Source organism: Rutilus rutilus (genome assembly GCF_951802725.1).
Source record: "Rutilus rutilus genome assembly, chromosome: 17".
Classification (NCBI taxonomy): Eukaryota; Metazoa; Chordata; class Actinopteri; order Cypriniformes; family Leuciscidae; genus Rutilus; species Rutilus rutilus.
The window spans coordinates 21,472,081-21,499,650 of NC_140230.1; the positions used below are offsets into that span (position 1 = coordinate 21,472,081).

The window sequence follows — 27,570 nt, forward strand, 5'->3', positions numbered from 1 at the left end:
AGTAGTTAAACCGAGCACTTCAGAAAAATCCTCTGCAGGTTCTTCACATTCTTTGGGTTTCTAGCATCTTCTGCATATTTAAACCCTTTTCAACAGTGACTGTATGATTTTGAGATCCATCTTCTCACATTGAGGGACTCATTCACAACAATTAGGTGAAGCTGAAAATATTCACTTCACTGTAAAATCTAATTAGTTGGACTTACTTAAAAAAAGCATGCAAACCGATTGCCTTAAAAAAAGCAAGTAAAGTGAAATAGGAATAGTATGTGGTACTGACAAATGCTTAGTATAGTTCACTTACACAAGAGTTCTAGTAACTAAAAAGAAACTGTAGAGAGTACTTGTTAATTTACTTTAAATAAAATATAATTGTTACCATTGTTGTGTTTTGCAGGCTGAATGTTGAAGTCTGTGTGACTCAAGTATGTTCAATTGCAAGATTGTCACAAATATACAGAGATTATATCAACACAATTAAAAGTTTCACAAGGTGTGTAGGACATAAGTGTTAGCAACAAAATTATAAAAGATCATTAATTGACATGAAATATGTTATACATCTTTCATTCATACATACATATATACAAGTAATATAATAATATATATGTATATATATATATATGTGTATATATATGGGTCAATGACGTGACGGGTCATTTTTTTGTCCAAAGGCCTTAATAATAATAAAAAAACAAATATATAACATCCAAAGTATGTAAGGTAGTACAACTTGATCTCTTTTACTGAATCCAAAAGGTTTTAATTATTTTTTACTACATATAAATGTATTTTAAAGATTTTGAAGTGTCAAAAGGTCATTCGGTAAAACCGATATAGTAAATATTTAAATGGAATAATATTGTTTTTATTAACTAAAGGAACTACAATAATACAAATATAAAGCAGATAAGGCTCTTTTTTTGACATTTCCCCTTTTCTCCTTTCCCTGTGCAATGTTTTACTTGAATATGTTGGAGTGTTTAGAGTAGTCCAATAAATGATTACATTTATGAGATCAGTGATAATTTTATTTAATATTTCTTCTGTGGTACACACTATATACTATCTCAACATCAATGTCAAATCAGTTTTTAACTTTCAAATCAGTGGTTAAACCGAATGACTTTTTTGGTGACAAATTTTTTCCATCTTGTAAAAAATGACAAAAAAACAGTGTTAATTGATTGTACAAACCACAAAATCTTATTGTTAACACCTAGGTAAACTAAAAAATGGTTTCAAATATAGTTATATCTCCATTCTCTTTTTTTTTACACTTTTAAAAACCTTATTCGTCAATGACCCATATATATATATATATATATATATATATATATATATATATATGTTACTTCTCTTCCTTTGAAACCGAATAACTGATTTCTTGTTGCAATCGCTACATCAATGGGAAGAGAATTATAATAGTATAAATGACGTTCCAAGTGCCCAACCAAAGGGATCACTAATCACCATAATGGTGACTAAAAACATTTTAGGAAAATCAACATCAATTTATGAAGTCAGCTTATGTGATGTTCTCTCAGATGTATTAGTTGTATTAAAATTTCAACATTCAAGATGACTTTGGGAAATGAGTGAATGCAAACAGAGTCCATTAAGTGAAAAGTCCATTAAGATTTCCCCCGCCTCAAAAACCACACTCAAACTAATCAATTAATCTTAACTTGGGTTTTCTTAGTAAACAAATCTTAGTATGTGAATAGTACAGATTACTCGATTTTTACAATTAAGTTAAGACATTAAGTAAAGTTAACTGAAAAGTGTTAGTTAGAATCACTGTTGGATTTTACAGTGTTGATGCTCAAGATGCAAATTTAAAGTTGTACATTTTCTTAATTTGTTTAAAGATGCCCTTTAGAAGCTATGAGATATTTACGTACACTCACCTAAAGGATTATTAGGAACACCATACTAATACTGTGTTTGACCCCCGTTCGCCTTCAGAACTGCCTTAATTCTACGTGGCATTGATTCAACAAGGTGCTGAAAGCATTCTTTAGAAATGTTGGCCCATATTGATAGGATAGCATCTTGCAGTTGATGGAGATTTGTGGGATGCACATCCAGGGCACGAAGCTCCCGTTCCACCACATCCCAAAGATGCTCTATTGGGTTGAGATCTGGTGACTGTGGGGGCCATTTTAGTACAGTGAACTCATTGTCATGTTCAAGAAACCAATTTGAAATGATTCGAGCTTTGTGACATGGTGCATTATCTTGCTGGAAGTAGCCATCAGAGGATGGGTACATGGTGGTCATAAAGGAATGGACATGGTCAGAAACAAGGCTCAGGTAGGCCGTGGCATTTAAACGATGCCCAATTGGCACTAAGGGGCCTAAAGTGTGCCAGGAAAACATCCCCCACACCATTACACCACCACCACCAGCCTGCACAGTGGTAACAAGGCATGATGGATCCATGTTCTCATTCTGTTTACGCCAAATTCTGACTCTACCATCTGAATGTCTCAACAGAAATCGAGACTCATCAGACCAGGGAACATTTTTCCAGTCTTCAACTGTCCAATTTTGATGAGCTCGTGCAAATTGTAGCCTCTTTTTCCTATTTGTAGTGGAGATGAGTGGTACCCGGTGGGGTCTTCTGGTGTTGTAGCCCATCCGCCTCAAGGTTGTGCGTGTTGTGGCTTCACAAATGCTGCATACCTCGGTTGTAACGAGTGGTTATTTCAGTCAAAGTTGCTCTTCTATCAGCTTGAATCAGTCGGCCCATTCTCCTCTGACCTCTAGCATCAACAAGGCATTTTCGCCCGCAGGACTGCCGCATACTGGATGTTTTTCCCTTTTCACACCATTCTTTGTAAACCCTAGAAATGGTTGTGTGTGAAAATCCCAGTAACTGAGCAGATTGTGAAATACTCAGACCGGCCCGTCTGGCACCAACAACCATGCCACGCTCAAAATTGCTTAAATCACCTTTCTTTCCCATTCTGACATTCAGTTTGGAGTTCAGGAGATTGTCTTGACCAGGACCACACCCCTAAATGCATTGAAGCAACTGCCATGTGATTGGTTGATTAGATAATTGCATTAATGAGAAATTGAACAGGTTTTGCTAATAATCCTTTAGGTGAGTGTATATCCCCGAAGACAAAATAAGTGCAATTTACCCCCGGTCATCCAATTCAAAAAGTTTATTATTATTTCCTTTATTTTAACCAGGAGAATCACATTGAGATATTACTATCTCTTCTTCCAGATAGACCTGGTCAAGACAGCAGCACATAAAGTTTCACACAAGAGAATCACAAAATGACAATATCACAATTTACACATTCAAAAACTAAATGTATAGTAGCAAATCAAGAAAAACAATTACAAGTGTCCTTTAAAACATTGTGTAAGAGAAGTTTAAAAGTGCTCAGGGTTGGAAGTGCATCTAGATTAAGTGCATTTTGCAATTCAAGTCCAAGGAGCATAAAAAGAAAAAGCACCTTTAACAGATTCTGGACAATACCCTTGGGACTTTTAGCCGAATATGAGAACCAGTGCTAGTGCGATAACTATTTGTGTAATAAATTAAAAGATTTGATTTATAAGAGGGTCATTTACCTAAAAGAGCTTTTGCAATAAATAAGTACATAATTATGTAGCTTTCTCTTTTGATGTAAAGATAACCAAGCTAAAGAATCATATAAAATGCAATGATGCTTCCGTGACTCTGCACCAGAAACAATGCGTAAAGCTGCGTGATACACCGAATCTAATTTTCTTAGTAGAGATGTAGCTGCATGCACATACACCCCTCGATTATTACATATTTAGAATATTATTACAAATATTTTCTATTTTAATAGATTTAAAATTTTATATATTTTTCATTGTCAGAAGCCATTACTCCAGTCTTCAGTGCCACATGATCCTTCGAAAATCTTGGTAAACTTAAAAAAAAAAAATGTATATAGAATTATGCAAAAGGGTCAAAGTTGATCATCCAGGTGAACATCTCAACTTGGATGCTTTAAGGTAGTTGACATTTGACACCCTGTCTAATCTGTTTCTTTGTGGTGTTTGCTCTCCAAGACTAAATTAACTCATCCCTTCTTTCATGACGCATGGCCCAGTTACTGCAATTATTGCACTGGAATCAACGGTCAGCTCAGGTCTCAGTCTTCATTGACATGACCATAGCAGCCCTTAACACACACAAGTTGCAAAAAAAAACATTTACATTCCTTTATGCTTACGTTGTTCCAGACTGATAAGCTCACAGTTATCACACCAGAAAGCACCATGGCCATCTCTGATCTCTGACCTATTTCTGATCTGCTCTTAGAGAAGTGAATGAATGAAGGAAATAATCCAGCACTCTACTGCGATTTCTCTTATCCATCCAATCCCTTTTGACAATATCAATCCTGAATATAGAAACAGTCCTCATAATCCAGCAATTACATTAATAACTCATTATAATCTGTCATTTGTGGCTGTTTGAGCATCAGAGTGAATGAAACCTGCATCTCTGTACATGTTTATGTGCACGTTTGTGCATACGTGAAATAGAGAGCATGAGCATTGTTTTGTTTGCATGCCAAATAGTATTGAAAATAATAATGGAAACTGTTGGTCTTGGTTTGGTTCAGTAATGGTCTCTTGTTGATTGGTGTTTGCATAGAAGTCAGGACAGAAATAAAATGACCACGAGATATGATTTATTACAGAGTTCAGATTGTGATTTGAATTCTGCAATTCGGTACAAGTCTATCAGATCTTTATATAAAATATGTAGAATATTTAGAATATGCTGTATCATTGATTTGACAACTACTGACTGAGAATGTCTTTTATTTTGTTTGTCTGTGTCTACTCAATACGATTAATTGCCCTTATAGGATCTACTGCCCTGATAGGTGTCCTGCTTTAACCTGGCCTTAACTGTGCTAACCAACATACACATCAAGGTTGCATAATGTCACTGACTTTGGCAATGCCACCCGCAGTCAGTTTTGTTTAGTTGCTTTTTGTATGCAGCACTTCAGACATGCAAGTACATAATCCATTATAGATCTACTGCATGTGCATGAGCTGTAAATTACACCCGAAAACACTTGAGAAACCCTTCCCAGAAAGAATTATTACTTTTAAAAAATATATAGAGGATAACGAACAGTTTTCAAACTTTTGATGTCAAGGAACCCCAATCATGATCATCCTCTTTCATCCCTTCCTGAAATAGTTAACTATTATGTATTTTCATATATAATGACTGTGTGAGAATGTATTAAGGGGTAATGTTATAATAATGGAAAGTGGTAATTAATAGTGCATTAAAGATAGGACATAAAACACTTAAAATCTGTTTTTATTTATTTTAAAACCATGGCTGTAAATAGAATAGAATGATTGTGATTAATCTCAGGATATCGCAAAATAACTTAATCGGTAAATCAGTTGCCAATATTATCAAATTATGTAAATGTAGTTAATATCTTAAGTGTACACTTTGGACAAAACACAAAAATTTCCCACGTTTCGAAACGAGACATGATTCTAGAGATGAAACTGCATTTTACACCCATCGGGCGGTATAAGGAAAGACCCGCTGAAGCTCACTGGGAGGGAGAAGTGACGTCAAGGAAATCCTCACTGCTTCTGAGACCTTAATATAACCATGAACTGCACTGAGAGCTCAAAGCACATTACTGCGCAAAATATAGCTAGACGGACAGGATTACCAGGGCAAAAAAAAAAACAATCCTCATTCAGGTGCGCTTAATTGAAGACAACGAAGCCAAGAGCAATTAGATCTTCATCTGCTTGCAGAGCAGGTTTCTGCTGGATGGGACTGAATCTATTATTGGAGCACAATTTTGCATCGTCCGATTTAGTCCGTTAATTCTTTGCTTCAGTCACACTCAAAGAGACAACCGTCGTTTAACCAACCGAGTGTTTGTCGCCATATTGCACAAATGACCCTGCTGGCGAATATGCGGCGCCACAGCATTCGCGTTCAGCATCACCTGCACCGGTGGAGCATCTGCGGGACGGACGGTGGGCAGCTGCTGAGTGATGCTTTCACGCGCCCCGACATCGGTATGTCCCGGTCCAGTTCCTGCTCCTCCGCCTCTTCAGACTCCGCTCTCTCGAACGAGTCTGTGACTCCGGTTTCGGTCGGACCCTTCACTGTTGTCCTGCTCGGAGACAACGGTGTCGGGAAGTCCGCGCTCGCCAGTATATTCGCTGGGGCGTCAGACAGCATGGGCAGCGAATGCGAGTTGTATGGAGGTATGTTGACAATTAACTTGACTTTTCTTTTATACTCCAACTGTTCACAGTGAAATTAACTAGTCAATCGCAAAAAAATCACAAAGTGGCACTGATACAATACAATACAATGTTGATTTATAAAGCACATTTTAAAAACAACCGAAGTTGACCAAAGTGCCGTAGAAGTAGGCCTAGCCTACAAAAGAAAACCAATAGTAAAAAACTGAAAACAAGATTTACAAACAATAAAAGACAAGCTGTAAAAAAGGTGGAACGCATGAAAGTAAAATCATAAAACAACAAGTCAATAGAGGCTATATTAAACGCCAAAGAAAATAAATTAGTCTTAAGAGTAGACTTAAAAATATATAAAGTTGGGGCAGTTCTGATATGAACCGGGAGACTATTCCGTAGTTTATACCTTTTCACTACTGAATGTCAGTAACCAAACAGTTGATGGGCCACATTGACTTCCAAATGGAGAAAAAAAATGGAAGTTAATGGGGCCCATAAACTTTCTTCAAAATATCTTAATTTGTGTTCAGCAAAAGAAAGAAATTCATACAGGTTTTGGAACTTTAGGATGTTTTAACAGAGTTTTCATTTTTGGGTCAACTATCTTTTTAAGCCTATTGCGGTTATATTTATAAAGTTCGGAAATGAACATTTTTCCATCATAATTGTACAATTAAACATTTAAGAAACATTAAAGGGTCATATTTTCAGATGTAAGAGTCTGAGGGATAATTAATTACAGTCACAACAAGACAAACCTTAGATTGCACTGACAACGTCAAATAAAGAAGTGTTTATTGTCAATATAAGATATATTTCATACTTTCTTAAAGTAGGTCAGATTATAATTCTCTACATTTTTGCCATGGCCAGTATTCATAACCTTAGCTTGTTTCAACTCGTTGTCCTTTTTTAATGTTGTTAGGTGAAGTATTTGAGCAGACAATTACAGTAGACGGGGAGAGGGCCACCGTTACCCTACTCGACATGTGGGATTCACAGGTAACACTTTTAGTTTGTCAGCAATTTATATTAATATTGGCTACTTTATTATAAGTGATGAGAGGTTCTGAGACGTTCTGCTTTTTGTGTCCGTCAGGATGAGGGCAGCTGGACGCAGGAGCGATGTTTGCGGACAGGAGATGCTTTCATTATAGTTTATGCCATAACAGATCGTTCAAGCTTCCTTCACGCATCAGAACTTCGTATTCAGCTCCGGCGGGAACGTGAGGCTGACCGCACTCCGATCATCCTGGTCGGAAATAAATGTGACCTGGTCCGCTGCCGAGAAGTGTCCATTAGCGGTAAGTATATAGTAAAACTCTTAAATGTGGCTCTACTCCTCAGTAGCATTAAAACCAGCTTATTTCATCTTCTTAATCTGAATCCCATCATTTGTTTTAGCTTACATCACTGAGAATTTTCATTTTCTACTCTTATTTTTCAGAGGGTCGTGCGTCTGCTGCTGTCTTTGACTGTAAGTTCATTGAGACGTCAGCAGCGATGCAACACAACGTCTGGCCGCTGTTTGAGGGCATCATCCGCCAGCTCCGTCTACGAAGAGACAGCTTGGAGACCCTCACCAGGCGCTGTTCTCTTCAAAAGCGTCGGGAGAGTCTCCCAAAGAAAGCAAAGCGTTTCATTAACAGATTGGTTGCTAAGAAGAACAAGCAAGCGGCCTTCAAACTCAAGTCTAAATCATGTCATGACCTGATGAGTCTGTAGTGTGTGACTTCGAATAGCTCTGAATGTTTTAATTGTATTGTATGAAGTTTGGGTGCAAAGTATCTGATCAAGTGCTTGTTTTACTGTAAGTTATTTTAAGAAAGCCATGTATGTCTATATTAGACTGTACTAGAAGAGCAATGATTACAGGCTTCTCGCTCCCTCTGTGAAGGACAGAATGCTCTAGTGTTACCCAAAAATCCATGAAGTACACATATGTTTTTGTGGGAACCCCAGCAAGTCAAAACCAATCCTTTTCTTTTTTAAATGATCTTCTTGATCTTGATGGTTTGCTTTTGAATTGTAAGAACTCTTTGTCGTACCTTGTGTGTGTGTGTGTGAAAACAAGTCTTTTCCAACTTTTGCTCAGTTTGAGCGTTACCATCCAAAATAAATAAAATATTTTGTTTTTTTATGATAAATCGGAAATACTTTAGTCTTTTTGAAAGTGCACACATCCAGAAAAGCTGAAAATGCATTAACCTTGATGAAAACATAAATCATCTGTTACTGTGGTGTGGTATTATTATGATACAGATGCTGTATTTGTCTAAAATACATTGCTGATTGGGTAAGAGGCTGTTTAAACAACATGGTTTTTTTACTAAAAACTGAAGAAGAAAGTTTTGGCCGTTCATTTACACGACACTGGCTTTTCGGGGGCCTGAAAATGCAAACTTTTGAAAACGATACTGTTTTCATGTAAACTTTAAAAAAGAAAATGCAAATTTGTGAAAAGGGTGACGTCACGCATATAATGTGTTCAGTCCAGGCGCGTAGTGACATCAAAGTGACATCACCGACTACTGGCCTGACATTTTCGTGGATCCTTGTGAATGGGGATCGTTTTGACAACATTGCCGTCTGTTTGTGAAAAATGCACAAAAAACTTTTATGTTTTTAGGTCATCATTGCCATGTAAATGTACCCTAATCGATCATTTTAAAGTGTCAGTTAAGTGTGTTTTCAACCAACATACAATTAAAAATACAGTGGGGTCCAAAGTTTGAATATACATTGAAAGTCTGGGATTTAATATCTAATTTAATGCTGGAAATATATATATATATAAAAAAATCTATCTAACTCATAGATACTATTACTAGGTCACCAATCAAATAAGAACAATTGTGACAATAGTTATTGTTAACATTTGATAACTATGAGCTAACAATGAAAAATACTTGTGAGATATAAAGTGAGATATAAAGATAATTCTCTCTATATAACGATAATTCACAGATTATGTGTACAGCACAGTCTTTTTATTACAGCTTCAGCCCTATTGAATATATGTGTGTATTACAGGAACACATTTGTTCAGAAACACTCCTCCTACTTCCCTTTCAAAGGTGAGAAGGGCAAATTAATGACACGTTCAATGTGTGATCACTGCTGTGTGAACAATATTGAATAATTATGAATGCAGTGTATGTGTCAAAACTGTAAGACTGAAGCTAGTTAGGCAGCTGTGTTGGCTTTTTATTTATGTGTACTTGCTGTACACACACTGAGTGAGGCAGGCTAGCAGATTGTCAGGTATTGCTCATGTTGAGGCAGCAGGTGGACTGTGTTACAGCAAACTTTAAAAACACCAACAGCGTCGCAATGTTATTGAAAAATGTTCAAATCATCAGCAACAGGTTTCTCTGTTTTAGTACCGATGCCTGCAGTGAATATCTTCATCCCTAACCTTAATCTTTGCCCTCGTCCTTCTCTCCATTTTGCTGATACGGCTGCATAATAATTAGTCAATGGAAAAGCATGGGAACTTCTCGAGTAACTGCCACTCAAGGTGCCTTTAGCCATAGACATTTACATGTAAAGAATCACTTTTTACAGGAAGTCATTACAATAGATTTCCCAGAAGTTAATGTCTTACAGTTTTATTTTGCTTTCATTTATATTATATAAGTGTTGCTGAGAAAAAGTGAGCTGTCACTCTTACCATAATTAATCATATTGTTTCAAATCATTCTATAAATCATCCAAAAGTTGTTTTTTTTTCCTGTGGAGCACAAAATATATTTTATAGAATGTTTCACAGTCAATACAATGAAAATTAATGGGGTAATACAACAAAGGACTTTCATGGTAATATAAAGAAACCCCTGAGGCTTTTTAAAAATAGCCATAGGTTAGGAACGACATGGGGGTGAGTAAATGTTGTATTTTTAGGTGAACTATCCCTTTAAGTGTCATTGATGAATACTAATAGAAGTTCTTGCAAATGTTTTCATTTTCAGTATCAGAAGAAATGAGACTCAAACATGGAGAACAACCAAGCCAGAGTCCGTCAAAAGATAAAGGACCAAAGATTGCAGCCCTGTAAGATTGTGAACATACAGCTGTGAAGAAGGTGACCTTTACGCTGTCTGTAAATGTACAGTGATTTTCAGCCGTCACAGCCTGTTCTCAGAGATGTTTGCTCTTTTAGTTCAAGATTGATCTCAGAGTTTTGCTTTGTCCCCTGTGTTCTAATCATCTTGCATAGAAAATATTCAAGTACGGAGGAAGTCACATGGACGAGATTGCGGATGAGTGTTTGTTGTGTGCCCTTTTAAGTCGGCATGAAGTTGGATAGTCATTTCTTCTCTATTGTGACGTATATCCAAGTGAAACGGCTTCTTGAGAAAGAAAAAATGTTGGACGGGACTTGATAGGGTGCTATTGCTCTGATCTCATATGAGTGACAGGATGTCCCGCCCTCGCACCAGTAATGAGAGAAGAGATGTCACTGCGAGGGGAGGGGACGTCATTTGAAGGCACATGGGTCAAAATAAAAGTGAATGGATAAATAATTGATACTAAATACTGCAATATTCCATAAAAATATGGTGACTTTAGTTAAATACTTGATGTTTACACATTAACATATCCACCGAGCCAGTATACTATACCCCTTCATGGTGCCATAAAATATATTACATTTACAGTCCACTCCCCTTCATGGTGAATCAGTAGATAATCATTAGCCTCAATAAAGTAGAGTTAAACTTTGACTTGAGCAGGAAACTCTGGAAGACTGAAACCTCAGTCTTTTGAGAAGAGAGGAGCTCTGCTGACAGGTCTGTGCGTCTTATCCTTTCTTTTATTTCTTCTTAGTTGTGGTCTTTTTAGTTTAAGCTGAATATAAAAGTATACATTTTTAGTTACCAATATGTCATTTGCCTTGCGACGATGCTTCCGCTGCCTACGACCGGCTGTGTTCTTGTTTGACTTTGCTCAGTGCTTTCAGAAGGGTGTAGACCAGCTTATGTGGAAGGGCATTTAAAGATTATCGCAACTTGCTGTAGCATTGTAGAATTGCATTCTGGGTGAGAACGTATTTATGAGCATATTTTCTAGAGAACAAGTGGGCCTTTGATATTTTTTGATCTCATATACTGGTAGAATGTCATCAGAGGTCACAAGCTTTGGCTGGAAGGCAAGGCCTCTTGTTCTCATACCTCGATGCTAAAAACTTTACTGTTGTTTATATCTATCTAACCTCACGGTAATGGATAAATAAATGTTTATATGTTGTTTGATTCACTTTCAGTTTGAAAATGATCCCATTTGCTTTACTCTCATTCTTACAGCTGTCTAACAACATAGAGCATGAGTATTGATTTCAGCTTTGCATCAGAATGTCCTGATTCCTTATGTGGACATAAAATATAAGGAAACAAACTGTATAGTATTGATTGAGGTTTATGCAAAAGTAGCTTATCAGAGGTCACATTAACTTCAATGTCACCTTGTGTCACATCTGTCTCAAGGCGTGTCTGTCTTTCACAATAGATCTGACAGATACAAGTGAAATAAAAATCCAGTATCAGTAAAGCACTAAACCTTACAGCTTATTTCAATACAATATTTCAGTACAGAACAGCCGACACAGCTTAATCTACTCTTGGATGGACTCAAACTGCAACTAAAACAATCAGATTTATCTACAGATGTTTTTCTGTTCACACACATTGGTGTGTGATCAGATAAACATTTCTAGATAATTCTGTTTACTGTTTATCTAGATAAACACGTCTGTTCACAACTTACTGTATTAATGTGTGGTCTGCAACTTACTTTCATTTACCAAGTGTCTAATAATCGTTAATATTGTTCTCTCTCTTTCATTCTATTTCATTCTATTAACTAAAATTTTTCAAAGTTTCAGTGAACTCAACATTTTAAGGCAACCAGGTTACTTTTCACTGATATGTTAAATTGAGAAAGCAATCTTATTTGCTTTTACTAAGCAACATCTTCATAAAGTTATCATGTAATTTGAGAATCAACTGACAATCTATTGTTTATTTGAAACTGAGAAATTAACCTGAAAACGCACTGTTGTTTCATCATGTATTGCAATTGGTAGGAAATCAGACAAAGAAAGAAACAAAGAAAAAAGTTCGGCCCGTTCCTATTCTCAGATGTGTGGATCCACATGTACAGAATTATTGAATGGTTAATTTGTTTAAAAGGCTTTGTAATATGACTGTCAGCACAGACATTGTTAAATGTAATAAACTGTGATGCAGCAGTGACACACACTCTTAGTCAGTGCTGTCTGGCACAGGACGCCTCCCACAGAATGCCAAGTGCCCTTTAAATAACCTTTTTATGGGCTGCGATTCATGAAAACACACACACACACACAAACAGGCGCACCTATCTTTGTGGGGACTCTCCATAGACGTAATGGTTTTTATACAGTACAAACTGTATGTTCTATCCCCTTACACTAACCCTACCCCTAAACCTACCCATCACAGGAAACATTCTGCATTTTTACATTTTCAAAAAAATATAATTTAGTATGTTTATTAACCCATTTCCCTCATGGGGACCGCTGGCTGGTCCCCACAATGTAGGTGATCTCAGGTTTTACTATCCTTGTGGGGCCATTTGGTTCCCACAATGTAATATAAACAAAAACACACACACACACACACACACACACACACACACACACACACACACACACACACACACACTACAGGACAACAGCCATGATGTCACCATCAAATCCACTATTTGTATGTATATGAGACACACTGACAAAATATACACAAATTAGTTTCATAATAGAGGGAAATAAATATAAAACAGGAAATTCCAGGATACACTCCTATAAAAGCCATCTTTCAATACACTGAAATAATCGTGATGTTTTAAAATATTACTCAGGACTTCTGGTTGAATAGTACTTTTTTCACTGATAATCATTGACTGAAGTTTAACATTAAAGAAGCAGATGGCTCTATTTCCTGACTGAGCAAATGGTAATTACCATTTTTGACACCTTTTGTTTCCAAAGTATTCTTTGATATTGCTCAGTTTGCACAGCATGAGCCATCATGTCAGGGAATGGCCACACTGTAAAAAAAGAAAAGTTGACTTAACTTAAAATTATAAGGCAACTTGCTGCACAGATTTTTTGAGTTGACTCAGCTAAACCATCTCTAGTTGAGTTGACTCAACTAAACCATCTCTAGTTGAGTTGACTCAACTATAACATCTCTAGTTGAGTAAACTCAACTAAACCATCCCTAGTTGAGTTGACTCAACTAAACCATCTCTAGTTGAGTTGACTCAACTATAACATCTCTAGTTGAGTTGACTCAACTATAACATCTCTAGTTGAGTTGACTCAACTAAACCATCTCTAGTTGAGTTGACTCAACTAAACCATCTCTAGTTGAGTTGACTCAACTATAACATCTCTAGTTGAGTTGACTCAACTAAACCATCTCTAGTTGAGTTGACTCAACTATAACATCTCTAGTTGAGTTGACTCAACTAAACCATCTCTAGTTGAGTTGACTCAACTAAACCATCTCTAGTTGAGTTGACTCAACTATAACATCTCTAGTTGAGTAAACTCTATTAGCTGAGTCAACTCAAAAAATCTGTGCAGCAAGTTGCCTTATAATTTTAAGTTAAGTCAACTTTTCTTTTTTTACAGTGCATCTGATAAAGTTATTTGACAAACAAATGTCACTGCTATACATCATAATTTCTTTTGTAGTAACTAGTAAAGGTGTTTTCAATTAATGGCAATGTTTTCATATCTTTTCCATCAGGTTTTGTTGCTCGGGACGATGAGAGGTGCACGTTTGCTACACTTGACCCTTCTCGTCAGCATTGTAAGTGTGTGTGCGAGTAGGATTTTAACTCGGTGACCTTGTAGTCTCCTTACAATCTTTTATTCTGTCCATAAATGAGTAACTGTGCTGAAGTCCATTTTTCCCGTGCACACTCCATTAATCAAAGACTTAACACACGGGCATAATCGGATTCATTCAGCCAGTGGAAAATGATTTGTTCTACATCAATAATAATCAACAAAAATGGGCAAATATTCAGCGACCTTCACATCACAGATAAATTTAGTGGATTATTTACTGCATAGGTTGCAGTAAGACAATATAGTAATTAAACAGCTTTGGTCAGATAGGGTGTTTGCAAGGAATCTGTCTAGATTGATAACTGATAACATATGGTGTGGTTGACAATATTGGTGATTTTGCATAGAGTCAAATTCTCACATGGCTTCATAATTCTCACATAATTCTTCAGACCTTTTTTTCCTCTCTCAGGCTCATGGGATAGGTCTGGAGGACAAAACGGGGCAATTAGATCATAAAGTTTTAGATGTGCCAGAGGGTACACCTGTGCCATATCCCATTTACCAGGTACTGTAGGCTCAGTTCTTGTGTTTGAATGGTTAGTTGTTTCTACAAGACATTTTTATTAGAACCTGTACGGTTTCTTTTGTCAGTAATATTTTTATTGAAAATATTCTAGAAATCTGTTCTTTGTTCAGTTTACATCTGCATCAGAAGGTGTCTCTTCATATCACGTAAGTGGAGAGACTGAAGGAAAGATCAGTATCTCTTCAGACGGCTGGCTATACCTGGAGCGTCCTCTGGAATGGAGCCCTGAGAAAAGACACCAACTAGATGTAATATATGTATTACACATAACATGCAAGCACCTGGATCTGTAGAAAGACACAAAATGCCTACGTTGTTTGTTTCTAGTATATGCACATAACACATTGTTGATGTATAACACATCCATGGATTATTTTTAGCAACAGGGTTTTGGGTTCAAATATATGTATAAGGAAATTCTATACTTTAGGTCCTTAAACTGGTCAGCATTTATTTTTCAAAAAAATTTAATCCACGCATGACCTTGACTAGTTCATTTTAAATGGTTTTGTGGAGTCAAAATTAATTTTTAAAAGTAGAGTATATTCCTTTGTAGTCTTTCAGTTAATATGGGGTCATAAAACCACATTTTATTTATTATATAAATAAGTAATAATTATAAAAAATGTATATAATATATGTATATATAAAAAAAATTAACGTTTTAAATTGTGTAGCACGTCACACAAGACATATAAAGTATGTTGACCTGTAATATTAATTCCAATACAAACAATTCTAAATATGTGTGTTTCTCTTCAGATTGAAGCACGTTCAGCAGAGGGTGAAACTGTTGATGGGCCTTACGCTGTTGTTTTGCAAGTTGTGGATGTCAACAACAATGCCCCTGTCTTTAGTGAGAGTCAGTTCAGTGGCAGGGTTAAAGAGCATTCACCTGCAGGTGAGAAACGCACACATTATCATTGGATGCTGAAACTTGCTGATTCTCTAAACTGTTACAATTGAATCACTTTCTATGAACCTACTTTTCATTGTACTTTGAATCTTGTGTGCGTGCAGGATTTGCGTTCATGCAGGTGTTTGCATCAGATGCAGATGATCCCAACACAGTAAACGCTCAACTGAAATTCAGCATTGCGAGCCAAACCCCCAATCCCGAAAACATTTACTTTGGGATAAACCCAGACAGTGGAGAGATCTTCATAACAGACCAAGGTACATCAACACATCTGGAACAAAAATACATGAAAAACATGTGCATGTCGTTGAATGCCAAACTGTTATTTCATATATTGCTGTTGTATTGCAGGAGCAGCATCTCTGAAGGCCAGACCCGCCGTAACATACAGCCGCGGGGAGATCCATGGCAGTCCTGACGTCCTGAGGAAAAAGTTTGAGAACTACTGCACTCCAAAGAACAACATACCACTAGAGAACAACCCCTTTTACACATGTGTCGAGCGTGTTGGTGAGAACACACAGAAACACACATGATGATCACAGCATTGTTTGAAAAAGCAGTTTAAATAAGTTTGTGTATATAATCATGCTCATAGTCAGAGACTCATTTACTAGCATTTCACTATGAATAACACAGAACTTTCAATAAGAAATGTATAAATGGACCAAATGAAACCAGTATTTGAGTCTCTTTCCTCTGTTTGGAGAGAACCCCTGACAGTACACGTACATCACGGAGACGTCTATTTGATGTCTGCATTTACATCTGCAATACGTCTCTAAAACGTTTCCTATCAGATGTTAAAGACATTTAGAAAATGTCTTTAAGATGTTTATTATTTAGAATGTATGTAAAACTGCTTTTTCTAAGATGCTTATCAGATGTTTGATTGAAAGATTAAGCGCTCTTTAGCAGACATCTTAGAGACGTATACCTGCTATCTGGGACCCGTCATTCAGAATGAGGTTGAAATGAACGGAGCTGATTACAGTACTCTCTCACATACACACTCAGATTAAACTGGTGTGTTGATGTCAGTGGATGACCACTTCTGTGATTACATTCGCTCTGGTGTGTGGAACGTGCCACGTGCCGTAAAGAAGAACGCAAGTCATTAATTGAGCTCAAGCAGAACTTCAGCCCCTCATCAGTGCAGATTACAACAGTCTCAGAAATGAGGCAGGATTTGACCCAGATTACTTCACCATTCCAGATACACATTACCAACTCAAACCAATCACCATCATGCTACTAACATAACTTAGTCCTTCGTAGCTACTCTGGGAACGTTTATATTTCTATATTATTTGATCATCCTCCATGGTGCCCCCCCCCCCCCCCCCCCCCCTCCCTTTAGAATACCGCTCAGCCAATCAAATTCAGTTTCAGTTGAGTAATCAATAATAATTAATGAGTGTTTATTTTGTATGAGCAGAAAGAAGACAAGTGAATCTTCTGATGGATCCAGACTATGTATTGATTGTTCGTGCGGAAGATTTGGGAGATCCAAATGCTTTGAGCAGCACGACACGAGTCAGCATAGCTATCATTCAAAACCTCTGGGTCAGCCCTGTACCAATTGCCATTAAAGAAAATTTAGAAGAGGAATACCCTATGTATCTTGCCACAGTAAGTCTGGATCTAAAAACAATGTTATGTTATGGTAGGCAGTGCCTATACTTAAAAATGTTATTCATATAATGAAAAAAAAATATATATATAATTTTATTTTATTGAAGTGAATACAAATCTTACATTGAAATGAGTAAGCATATGTGTGTGTGTGTGTGTGTGTGTGTGTGTGTGTGTGTGTGTGTGTGTTTTATAGGTGCGCAGCAATGATCCCACCGCACTCTACAAGCTGGTACAGAAAGAAAGACTTTCCTTCCCCTTCACCATCAATCAAGATGGAGAGATCTATGTTACAGGTCCTCTGGACAGAGAAGAGAAAAATATGGTAAATAGAAATGCAAAAGAAATTTAACTGAAATAGAGAGAAATAGTAAATACCAGTTTGTAGACTACATCAGGGGTCTACAACCTATTTCACTCCCTGTTCATTTTTGTATAAAACTGAGTGTTGCATTTTAAGCCTGACCTTTAATAACAGTTATGTGTGTGTGTTTAGTACATATTGGTGGCCATGGCAGAAGATGAACATGGCGTTGAGCTGGAAAAGCCCTTGGAGATTATTGTGCGGGTGGAGGATGTGAATGATAACCCTCCTGTGTGTGATGAGGGTGAAGTGTTTGAAGTGCAGGAGAATGAGCCCATAGGTAATAAAGTGAGAGTGTTTATACACACATTGCATCAATTCAAATCAGGCGAATGTGACATCAGAAACTGACCAAATGCATTCAGAGGTGTCCGAAAGCCTGGGACTAATAGTGAAAAGGCTTCTATTTATTTATATGAAATAGTAATAAAATTTTATTTTAAAAAATAAAACATTTTGGGGGGAAATTCTAAATTCTTAACTTAGTATTTGTTTTGTCCTCATTTTCAAAATTCAAATGTCTAGAAAGAGTACAGAATCTCAAACATTTATTTATTTTACATCATAATGTTTGTTTAAAATGTTTTAAAACTATTTACAGGTTTTAATTAGGTCTCAGACTGGATGATAATTCTTTAATGATTAACTTTGCCATTTTTCTTCAATGCCATTTTTAATGATATGCATGTCTTTAGGTAATGCGATTGGTGTTCTGCCTGCTCATGATGATGATGAAGAGAACACACTGAACTCGCTCCTAACCTACACACTCCTTAGCCAGACACCTACCTATCCGTCTGAGAAAATGTTCACCATCGACCAAGTAAATGGTGAAATCAAAGTAGCCAATCAAAACTTTCAAAGGAATAAGGTGTCTCAGTATGAGCTCACCTTTAGAGTGACTGATCAAGGTAAGTGCAAACTGAACTCAAATGAACTGAAAATGAACATTTATGAAAAAGAATGTGCATCCTAACTTTTGCACTTATTTTGTAGATTACAGCACGGAATGTAAAGTTATCATCAAGGTCATCGACATCAATAATGAAATCCCTGTCTTCGAGAAAAAAGATGTATATATACATTTTGTTTTACTACTAAAATACTTCCAATTATATTCTTTCTTCCTATGGATTATTGACTAATATACCTCTGCTGTAATTTACGTTTCCCCTGTTGCAGTATGGGACCTACAGTGTTCCTGAACTGGCTGAAGTGGGCACCACTTTGCTCATTATCAAAGCCACAGATGCAGATGACCCAGGAACAGGAAGCTCTAGGGTGGAGTATCATATCTCCGCTGGAGACCCACATAACCTCTTGGCCATTGAGATTGATGACGCCACAGGAGCGGGCAGAGTCTACATCGCTCAGGTAACAAGATGACTCATATTGCAAAAACTTTGTACATTTCTGTTTTTTTGTCCCCTTTATATTTCTTCGTTTTCATATTCTTGATTTTCAGCCACTGGATTACGAGCTCCAGAGCGTCTTCAACCTTCAGATTGATGCCCGTAATCCCGAGCCCCTGATCAAAGGACTGGAATATGATGAAAATGCCACAGCTGTTGTTGTCATTCAGCTAGTGGACGTGGACGAGCCTCCAGTATTTGAAGTGGACACTATTAATGTCAATGTCCCAGAAAACATCACGGTTGGAACCGTAATAATGAAAGCTGAAGCCAAGGATCCAGAGGGAAAGACTATCAAGTAATGCTTTGTATTGTCTCTCCTACATAATCAGATGAGATGAGATTGATTGTTCGCAGTGCTTCTCAACATTATCGAAGAGAGAGTTATGTTCCAGCAGTTGTTATTTATAACTTATTATATTTATTATTATATTCTATTAAAATATTTACAAACTTATAAAAGCAAGAGATCTGAACAACACATATAATCCCAAGCCTAGTGGTGGACCAATAATATCTGAAAAGAAAAAAGATTAATAATTCTGTCTATGCTGGTTAAAGTTTATGCAAACTTACCTTGGTTACTTAGAACTGGATATAGAATAGAACACTACTTTTGAATTTAAAGGATTTTCCTGAAGGAATACCCTGGTCTTTTGCTCTAGATAAAAACAAAAAAACACATTAGCTGAACCATAATTTAAAGCTAGATTTGTTTGTGCTAAAGAAGGGAATTTTATGATGATATTTGTCAGGTTTATTGGTAGTTTGACATACAATGGAGATACAAATGTCAGAGAGCACATTTAATTGGAGAATTATATTCTGCATTTTTATCATTTAATAAAAAGAATTATTAGCATGAATTTTACAAGTTTGTGTAGAACTTAGTGATCCTGTTCTCCAGCATGATTTGAGATCCTAAAAAGCATCTTGTGCTTCAATGGAAGATCATCTTACATTTTGTTCACATGATCAATGTCACAACTTTGCATATTTAATTAGTGGCCTAGAAATAGTGCATAATCTTAAATGTTTTTTCTTCTTTTTGCATCGATATTTAAAAAAAATAATGTTTTAGTTTGTTTATTTAGTGGTCTGAGATTTTTCACCTCCACTCTATGTTATTTAAAATAGCTCTCTGGGAGCCGTAAACTCTTGTATGATAACTCCTGTTAGTAATAATTAGCATTTTTTAAATGCTTTTATGTAATTCCTGCTTTTGAATGTTCTGTTTGTCAGGTTTAAGATGGAAGGAGATGAACTTAATTGGTTGGAGCTGGACGCTGACTCTGGTGAGCTGAAGACTAAAGCTGCTCTGGACAGAGAGACGGTGGAGCAGATCACTCTCACAGTCACCGCTTATGAGACAGGTGAGAACACACCAGAGAGAGCACTGATGCATCATGTCTCTCCAGGCCAGTGACATTTGGTAAATATTACAATCTATTTCGGGTTCCTTTCAGAGGGAGACAAGCAGGAGGGTGAGATGAAGGTGAATATTCATCTTCTGGACGTGAACGACAACTACCCCAAACTTCAGTGGAAACAGAACTTCATCTGCATGCAGGACATGACCCCCTTGACACTCACTGCTGTAGATAAGGATAGCGCCCCCTATGGAGAGCCTTTCACTTTCTCAATTAACCGCAAGTCACCAAACTTTGAGATCAAACCCGTGGATGGTGAGCAGACTTTTAGTTTAACCCTAACCCTAAAACAACAGGCTAATGCACTTTTCACACTGTGGTTATCATCGTTCTAAACCCTGCTTTTAACCCTGGGTTAAGGGACGTTTCACAATTTTAAATTAGAAGCAGGGTTAGCATCGCTTTTTACCCAGAGTTTTAAAACCCTGGTCCAGACTCCGGAGAAAGGTTAGCACCCCTTTTGTGGTGTTTACCCCGCACTGTGGTACCAAATGTGTACAGTGAGAAACAAAGCTGTGTTAGAATGTTAGGGCTAGATGCTTACAAACCAACAGCCATCGCATGCTTCATGTTCACCTGCTTTGGACAGACAACCAAAGTTTATACTGTTGTATAAACAGTAGGCTGTATTTCAGCGTTTGAGTGGAAAAATGTCAAATGGTCACAGAAAACATGGCGGATAAAGAAGAGACCGTTTCATACTTACATTTATAGTTTGAAAAGTCCATTCAATATGAACTTCAGAGTTCAGTCAGCAATATATAATATGAGGATGCGCAATGCAAGAGCCTTTATGTAAACTGGTCGCGTACTGCGTTCATCCAATCAATAAAACTGACACTGCAAATGTGTGAACAAGGATGTTAACCCAAGGCTTAGGAAAACATTAGCTTATGAATTCCCAGGATTAATTGTTAACCCCCATTAATTGTTAAATTAGTTGCAACGTGAAACGTGAAGCAAGATAACCCAGGATTCTGTTTACCCAGGGATTAGAATGACCCAGTGTTCACTATTTTAAGTGTGAAAAGCCCTTCTATATGACTCCTGCATTTAATTTATATACTGCTGTAACTGTGTAAACATGTTCGGGTGCCTGCAGGAACCTCAGCGAAGCTGATTCTGAAGAAGAAGCCCTCAAGTGATCAGAACGTCAGCGTTCCCATCAACATCAAAGACAATGCTGGGATGGGTATCACTCAAAAGTTTGATGGTAAACTTATTTTTTCTCTCTGTATTTCATATATAACATTCAACTCACTCTCATAGGCTCGCACTTTAGCATGGTATGACATCTAAGCTGAGATTTCTTTCTCTTAGTGCGTATATGTAACTGCACTAAATTGGGCTACTGTTACATGGAGCCAGAAGCTCACAGCTGGAAGCTGGGCATGGGCAGCACCATCGGCATACTTGCAGGAATATTCGGCTTTATCGGTAAGACTGATATGTTGGAACTAATTTTGCTCTGTTCATATTTAAACATAAAAAGAAGCAAATTGAGTTTGAATTTGTTTTTCCAGTTCTGGCTATGGTCATTGTTATGTACCGAATCAAGAAGAAGGATCAGACGAGAGCAACAGAAGGTGGAGAGACTAAAGCAATGCTCTAGAGTCGAGACGACATGCCAACTACAAACATTATTCAGTACACAACCCAAGCAAACTGACATCCATGTCCCTCAACACACACACACACACACCTTTATTTTGAATGATAAGTGGTTTATTATCATTAAATATGCATGTTCAAGATTTGCATCATCTGACAGTTTTAACAGTAACTTATTTGCCATGTGGCCTGGCAGTTTTATTAATTATTTTATATTTAAAAGCTCTAAATATTTGACCTAAACTTAGATATTTAATTTTTTTCCCCTTTATATAGTAGATATATATTTTCCCCTAGTGTTTAAAGGGAACACTAAACCAGGTGTATTCTGGGAATTTGTGGTATATTTTTGGTACAGTAGAGTACTTTGAGACATGAGTATATGTTGTCATATTTCCTATGGATTAAACCTATAAAAAACCTAATTCTTATATTTATTCCCCATTATCCAAGAATCAGCTAAAATGTGTTAAAATCTTTCCATGTGATAGAAATTTTTGGTTTTGACTTTTGTTCTAAAGCATGTTTGTGTGCAGGCCAAAGGTCAGGTTCTGCAGTGTAATTCCATTATTGAAAAAGGTATACAAATCACAGAATGGCAACATTTTTGCTTGTCTGCATATTTGACTGAAAAACCGAAATTGTTCATTCTGTAAATAAAGTAATACTTTGATCTTATAGTAAAATGTTTTTTCCACAATTGTCCCACATTTAAACGTTAACATGTACTGTAGATTATATTAAAGGAATAGTAATATAAAACCAAAAATTGACAAGATAATGCAAGATATAGCTTTTAAGCATAAAGGTTATTTTTATTCTTCAAGAGTAAATAATTGTAATAAGTAAGGTCTAGTGTCTAAGATCAAATCTTATATAATTCTTATGTAATTGTATGTCCTGTGTTTCTATAAGGTTTTATCATACATCGCAGGTCTTGAAAGAGACAGATGTTACTGTCAAAAAGATATTGTAACATACCAGAGACAAATCAAACAAAGCAGAGATTGGTTATTCTCTGTCTGTATTACTGGTCTGTATCTCTTCATGCTGATCTATAACTTTCATATGTGTCCATCTCTTAGCAATATTCCATAACAAACACAAAAACAAAAGAAAATGAACTCACCGAGATAGTTTGAGTGAGGGGTCGGACTCGGAGGAGTGTGTCACGCAGTAGCCTAATAGTTAAAAACATGGTTATACCTTATGTTTGATATTAGCCAGAGCTCATCCGGTGGGGGTTCTGTGTCCATTTTTGGACTCAGACACACGCAGAGCTACTTGTCTTCCTGCACTCTAGTGTCATGGGTGACAACTAATGAAGAGAGGGGAGAGTTGTGTGTTTACATTATCAACTTGGGGAATTGAGAAAACACAGTATGATTAAAATATAATTTAAACAATTTTTCTAAGCTTTAGGACTCAATACAAAGAGTGTATTGACCTGCACTTCAATCTGAAGTAAAAAACCTGTATTTTTAATCCTCAGCAAGCCAAAATAAGTTTTAATTTTAGAGCTTTATTTATACATGTCCAGATACTATAAAAACAGACATTAATGGGTTTTGTTGCCTGAATGGACATTTTAAACAGGCTCAGCTTAAAGGGCCTTAGGGCTCTTTGCAATACGTGATTTTGATTGGTCACTCGCTGCATTATTAAGCAGTATTCGCCGTCGACCGTGGCAACATTAGCCCGCTCATCCTGAACCAGTTACTTTCCTCGTGTCTCTCATATCACACAAAGAGCTCAGCTGACTCGCACTTTATCGTTTCCTTCAAACGTAATTGGCGCCTTCTTAGTTGTCGACTATAGTGAAAATCACCCTCAGAGGAAATAGGAACCCTATTTTTTGTATACATTCTGCTAAGAGAACCTTTAAGATAATATACAGGCAAAATAAACTCATATCAATATTTAATGGCCACGTATTTATTTATTTGTGGAGTAGCCCTGTAATGAGATAATGGGATAATGTAGGGGGAGAGCGAGGCACGACCACTAGAGTGATAAAGAAAAAAATGTGAGTGTGAATAGTTATTAATTCGTAGCTAACTAGCAGAAGACACTAGACTAATAGGTTTAAATTCCAATGCGTGACATCGTGGGAGGGTGGGGGTGGTTGTTGTGTTCAGCTCTGAATGCGTTTCATCATTTACATGTTGCCCTATGGGGCATGTTGTCACATTTCACTACCGTTCTTTCAGGGTAAATAAAGAGAAAAGTATACAATGTATTAAAGGGTTAGTTCACCCAAAAAAGAAAATTCTGTCAGTAATTACTCACCCTCATGTTGTTCCAACCCCGTAAGACCTTCGTTCATCTTCGGAACACAAATTAAGATATTTTTGATGAAATCTGAGAGCTGGCTCACTCTTCAGGAAGGAAATGAATAGTGGAATAAAGTCGTTATTTTTGTTTGTTTTTGCGCACAAAAAGTATTCTCGTCGCTTGATATACTTAAGATTGAGCCACTGTAGTCACTTGGACTATATTAACGATCTATTTAATAACTTTTCTGGGCCAGCAAGTTTCGGTCACCTAGAAGTCTATGGAAGAGTGAGACAGCTCTCAGATTTCATCAAAAATATCTTAATTTGTGTTCCGAAGATGAACGAAAGTCTTACGGGGTTGGAACAACATGAGGGTGAGTAATTACTGACAGAATTTTCATTTTTGGGTGAACTAACCCTTTAATGAAACAAGACCACATATTTGTACCAGACATGTGATGTAAAATTAAATTTGAGATAATTGTTTTTTCTCTGAACCCCAAGTGGATTTACACAAAAAGATAGCCAAAAAGTGTTAGGTTGTGCCCTGCACTCCCCTACAGTCTGCCGGTCCTTATCACAAAACTGTTAACAGTTAGTCTACTGACACTAAAATTCAATTCAAATTCAATTTAGGACATAGCAATTTACATTAATTGCTCTCTCTCTCATGTGTTTCACAGTACCGTTCAGTATGGTTGTTGTCAATCTAGAATAGACTCAGATCTCCACTCTTTCACTGGCTTTCCCACTAGCTTACACAGCCAAGGATGATCAGATGGATTGACAGATGAGCAGCACTCCTCTCTTGACCTTGCCTGCGGCTGAAAAATAGATGGACGGATGGATGAATGATTCAGTGGTAGATAGATGTCTACCTCGTTCCTATGATCTTTTTTGCCTAGCCATCTGATTATCATCTCAACTTCTGACTCTGTCCCTCCCACATAACACGTGTTTGTCATCAGCCAACATCATGGAAACAATAAAATAGGAGCTGATTCCTGTTTTTACAACACGTGCATCTTTTAGGCAGTTTGGATGGTCCTCTGCCAAAGAGTGAACAAAACAACTGTTATGAGAAGCAGAGCCAAATTGAGAATACATTAAAATCATAACAGTGTCAAATGACCCTCCCATCTGTAGCTCAGCACTAACTCACCAGTAATACAGACCACCCCATCTGCACATATTCATTCACAGGCTTACCGAGCACTTAATGTGCAGCGAGAGCACATGCACACGCTTCCCACTTCAGCTGCTGAGTGCAATACAACCATCTATGAGCACTGTGCAATTAAGCAAGGTATTAAATTCATTATATTACCAGGGGAGTATGAATAGACTGGTGAGTCCTGTATGACCGAAACTAATAAAAGCATGTGCGCTTTTTTCAATAAGGCAACAAATCTCTATGAATGACAGTAGCCCTGTCCAATGGAATTGTTTTCTAACAGTTAGAAAGATAACATTCATAATATAAAAAATATCGCAAGTATTTTCAGTATTCATTAAATAGATATCAACACACTAACAGCTCTATCAATTTAACCACACATCTTTAATGTTAAATTAATAAGGTCATAGAGAATTTTGGACGGTTATGAAGGACAAGCACAGGATTATGATCATCACTTAAAAGTTTAGTCTAAAAATAATGACATTTCTGTAATGCTGAAGCGCCTTTGACCTTAAAACTATTAAAAGGAAATTAAAAAAGACCAGAGTATGCGTTTATAGGCTATTTTACCACCATTAAAAATGTATACATTCAATATATACTTTCTGACTCTACTGTCCACTACACTTTAATTGATGCATATGCAATTGGTGGAGGTTTGGTCTTTTTGTTCTCAATTCATAGCCAAGATTTTTATGTTTATCTAGCAACATAGTCTGGTCCAGCTAACAACAGGAATAACTGTGAGGTGGTAGAAAAATACGAATTTATACGATGTGTAATTACATAATTAAACTGGGTTAAAAAAATCTACATTTATTTCTGAATGTTATGCTTAGTTGCCTGGTGTTTGTTCATACACTTCAAATGGATTAAGCAAAAATGTGAAGTGAGGCTGTGTTTTATTACTGTTGGAATGTAGAAATCTCATATTTAAATCTTAGGCCTGGTTTCACAGACAGGGCAAGTTGCTTTCAGTTCAAACTGTTCAAACATGCATTTTAGTCTGGGACTAGGCTTAAGCCTTGTCTGTGAAACAGGGTAAGTGCATTTAAATAAATGTCCAATCCTAACCAGTTTCTGATTGAGAGAATGAGTCAGAGGAACAGACGAGTTTCTCTGGAATGGATGTTAAGTGAGGATGATATCTGGCGTGAGAATGAATCATCATGCTTACAGTAGCAGCTAGCAGGCCTATCTCTCTCCAGACAATCTGGGCTCTCTGTCGAAAAAAAAAAACATGTATACATGAATATTAAACCTGCTTCTACAACACTACTTATCAAAAAACAACACAATTAAACAATTTAAACAACACCCATACAAATCTGTCTATGTTTGACCACCGACCTTCCAGACTCGTAGGCCTACGTTACCCGTCGTCCACACACACGTACCCAATGGTCAAACTTTCACGACATATGAGTTTGCTCAAAGTTATTTATACAGTCTCTCGTTTACTTTGCTGCAGTCAGGTAAGAAGGATAATAGAGACGTTTTAATAGAGTAAAATAAGCAACACATATTTGCGTCAACGTCATTAACTTAAGTCGGTCAATTGTAGCCTACATGTAGAGTGGGGGAAAACGCCCCCCTTAAGGAAAATGTGACATTACAGTGAAACAAAACATAAATGTGACTAGAATTGCCATCCCGGTTTTGAGTGACTATGGCAGGAGTTATTCACCAAATATAAAAATTGCTTAGCCTTCATAATTAATTAGCATTTTGACTGAAAATATTTTTGTACAAAGGGGGCGTTTTGCCCCAGTGGTGGGGTAAAACGCCCCCCAAGGTGGGGTAAAACGCCCCCTTTCTTACAAACCAGTTTGCTTGATAGATCAACAGCAAAATTAACAGACAATAGTTTTTAATCTCTAAAAGTAAAAGGCAAGTAATGTATAAACATGTATATATATTAATATTTATTTCAGCAATGTCCAAAATAGCCAAATTTAACTACCTTCCATCAGTGAGCTAACTTTGCTAGCAAGATAGCTAGTTAATGTTCACTTGAGGTAATTTTTTCATGTTTTGTTCAAATATTTTGATT

At 36.9% G+C, this 27,570-nt stretch overlaps 2 protein-coding genes across 2 annotated transcripts; both read left to right on the plus strand.

The window, feature by feature from the left end:
• Window positions 1-5,675: 5,675 nt before the first annotated feature.
• Window positions 5,676-9,002, plus strand: gem (GTP binding protein overexpressed in skeletal muscle). Its single transcript, XM_084386234.1, has 4 exons — window positions 5,676-6,267; window positions 7,190-7,266; window positions 7,364-7,568; window positions 7,712-9,002. Exons 1-4 carry the CDS (start codon window positions 5,952-5,954, stop codon window positions 7,987-7,989), a joined length of 876 nt encoding a protein of 291 aa, XP_084242360.1. The 5' UTR covers window positions 5,676-5,951; the 3' UTR covers window positions 7,990-9,002.
• A 1,974-nt stretch (window positions 9,003-10,976) lies between these two features.
• Window positions 10,977-22,739, plus strand: cdh17 (cadherin 17, LI cadherin (liver-intestine)). Its single transcript, XM_084386010.1, has 19 exons — window positions 10,977-11,057; window positions 14,058-14,120; window positions 14,574-14,669; window positions 14,801-14,938; window positions 15,453-15,591; window positions 15,711-15,866; window positions 15,961-16,119; window positions 17,048-17,241; window positions 17,441-17,569; window positions 17,741-17,888; window positions 18,304-18,519; window positions 18,605-18,681; window positions 18,791-18,982; window positions 19,074-19,318; window positions 20,263-20,393; window positions 20,487-20,705; window positions 21,553-21,663; window positions 21,771-21,887; window positions 21,974-22,739. The coding sequence occupies exons 2-19, from the start codon at window positions 14,076-14,078 to the stop codon at window positions 22,060-22,062; spliced, it is 2,601 nt and encodes an 866-aa protein (XP_084242136.1). The 5' UTR covers window positions 10,977-11,057; window positions 14,058-14,075; the 3' UTR covers window positions 22,063-22,739.
• Window positions 22,740-27,570: the final 4,831 nt, after the last annotated feature.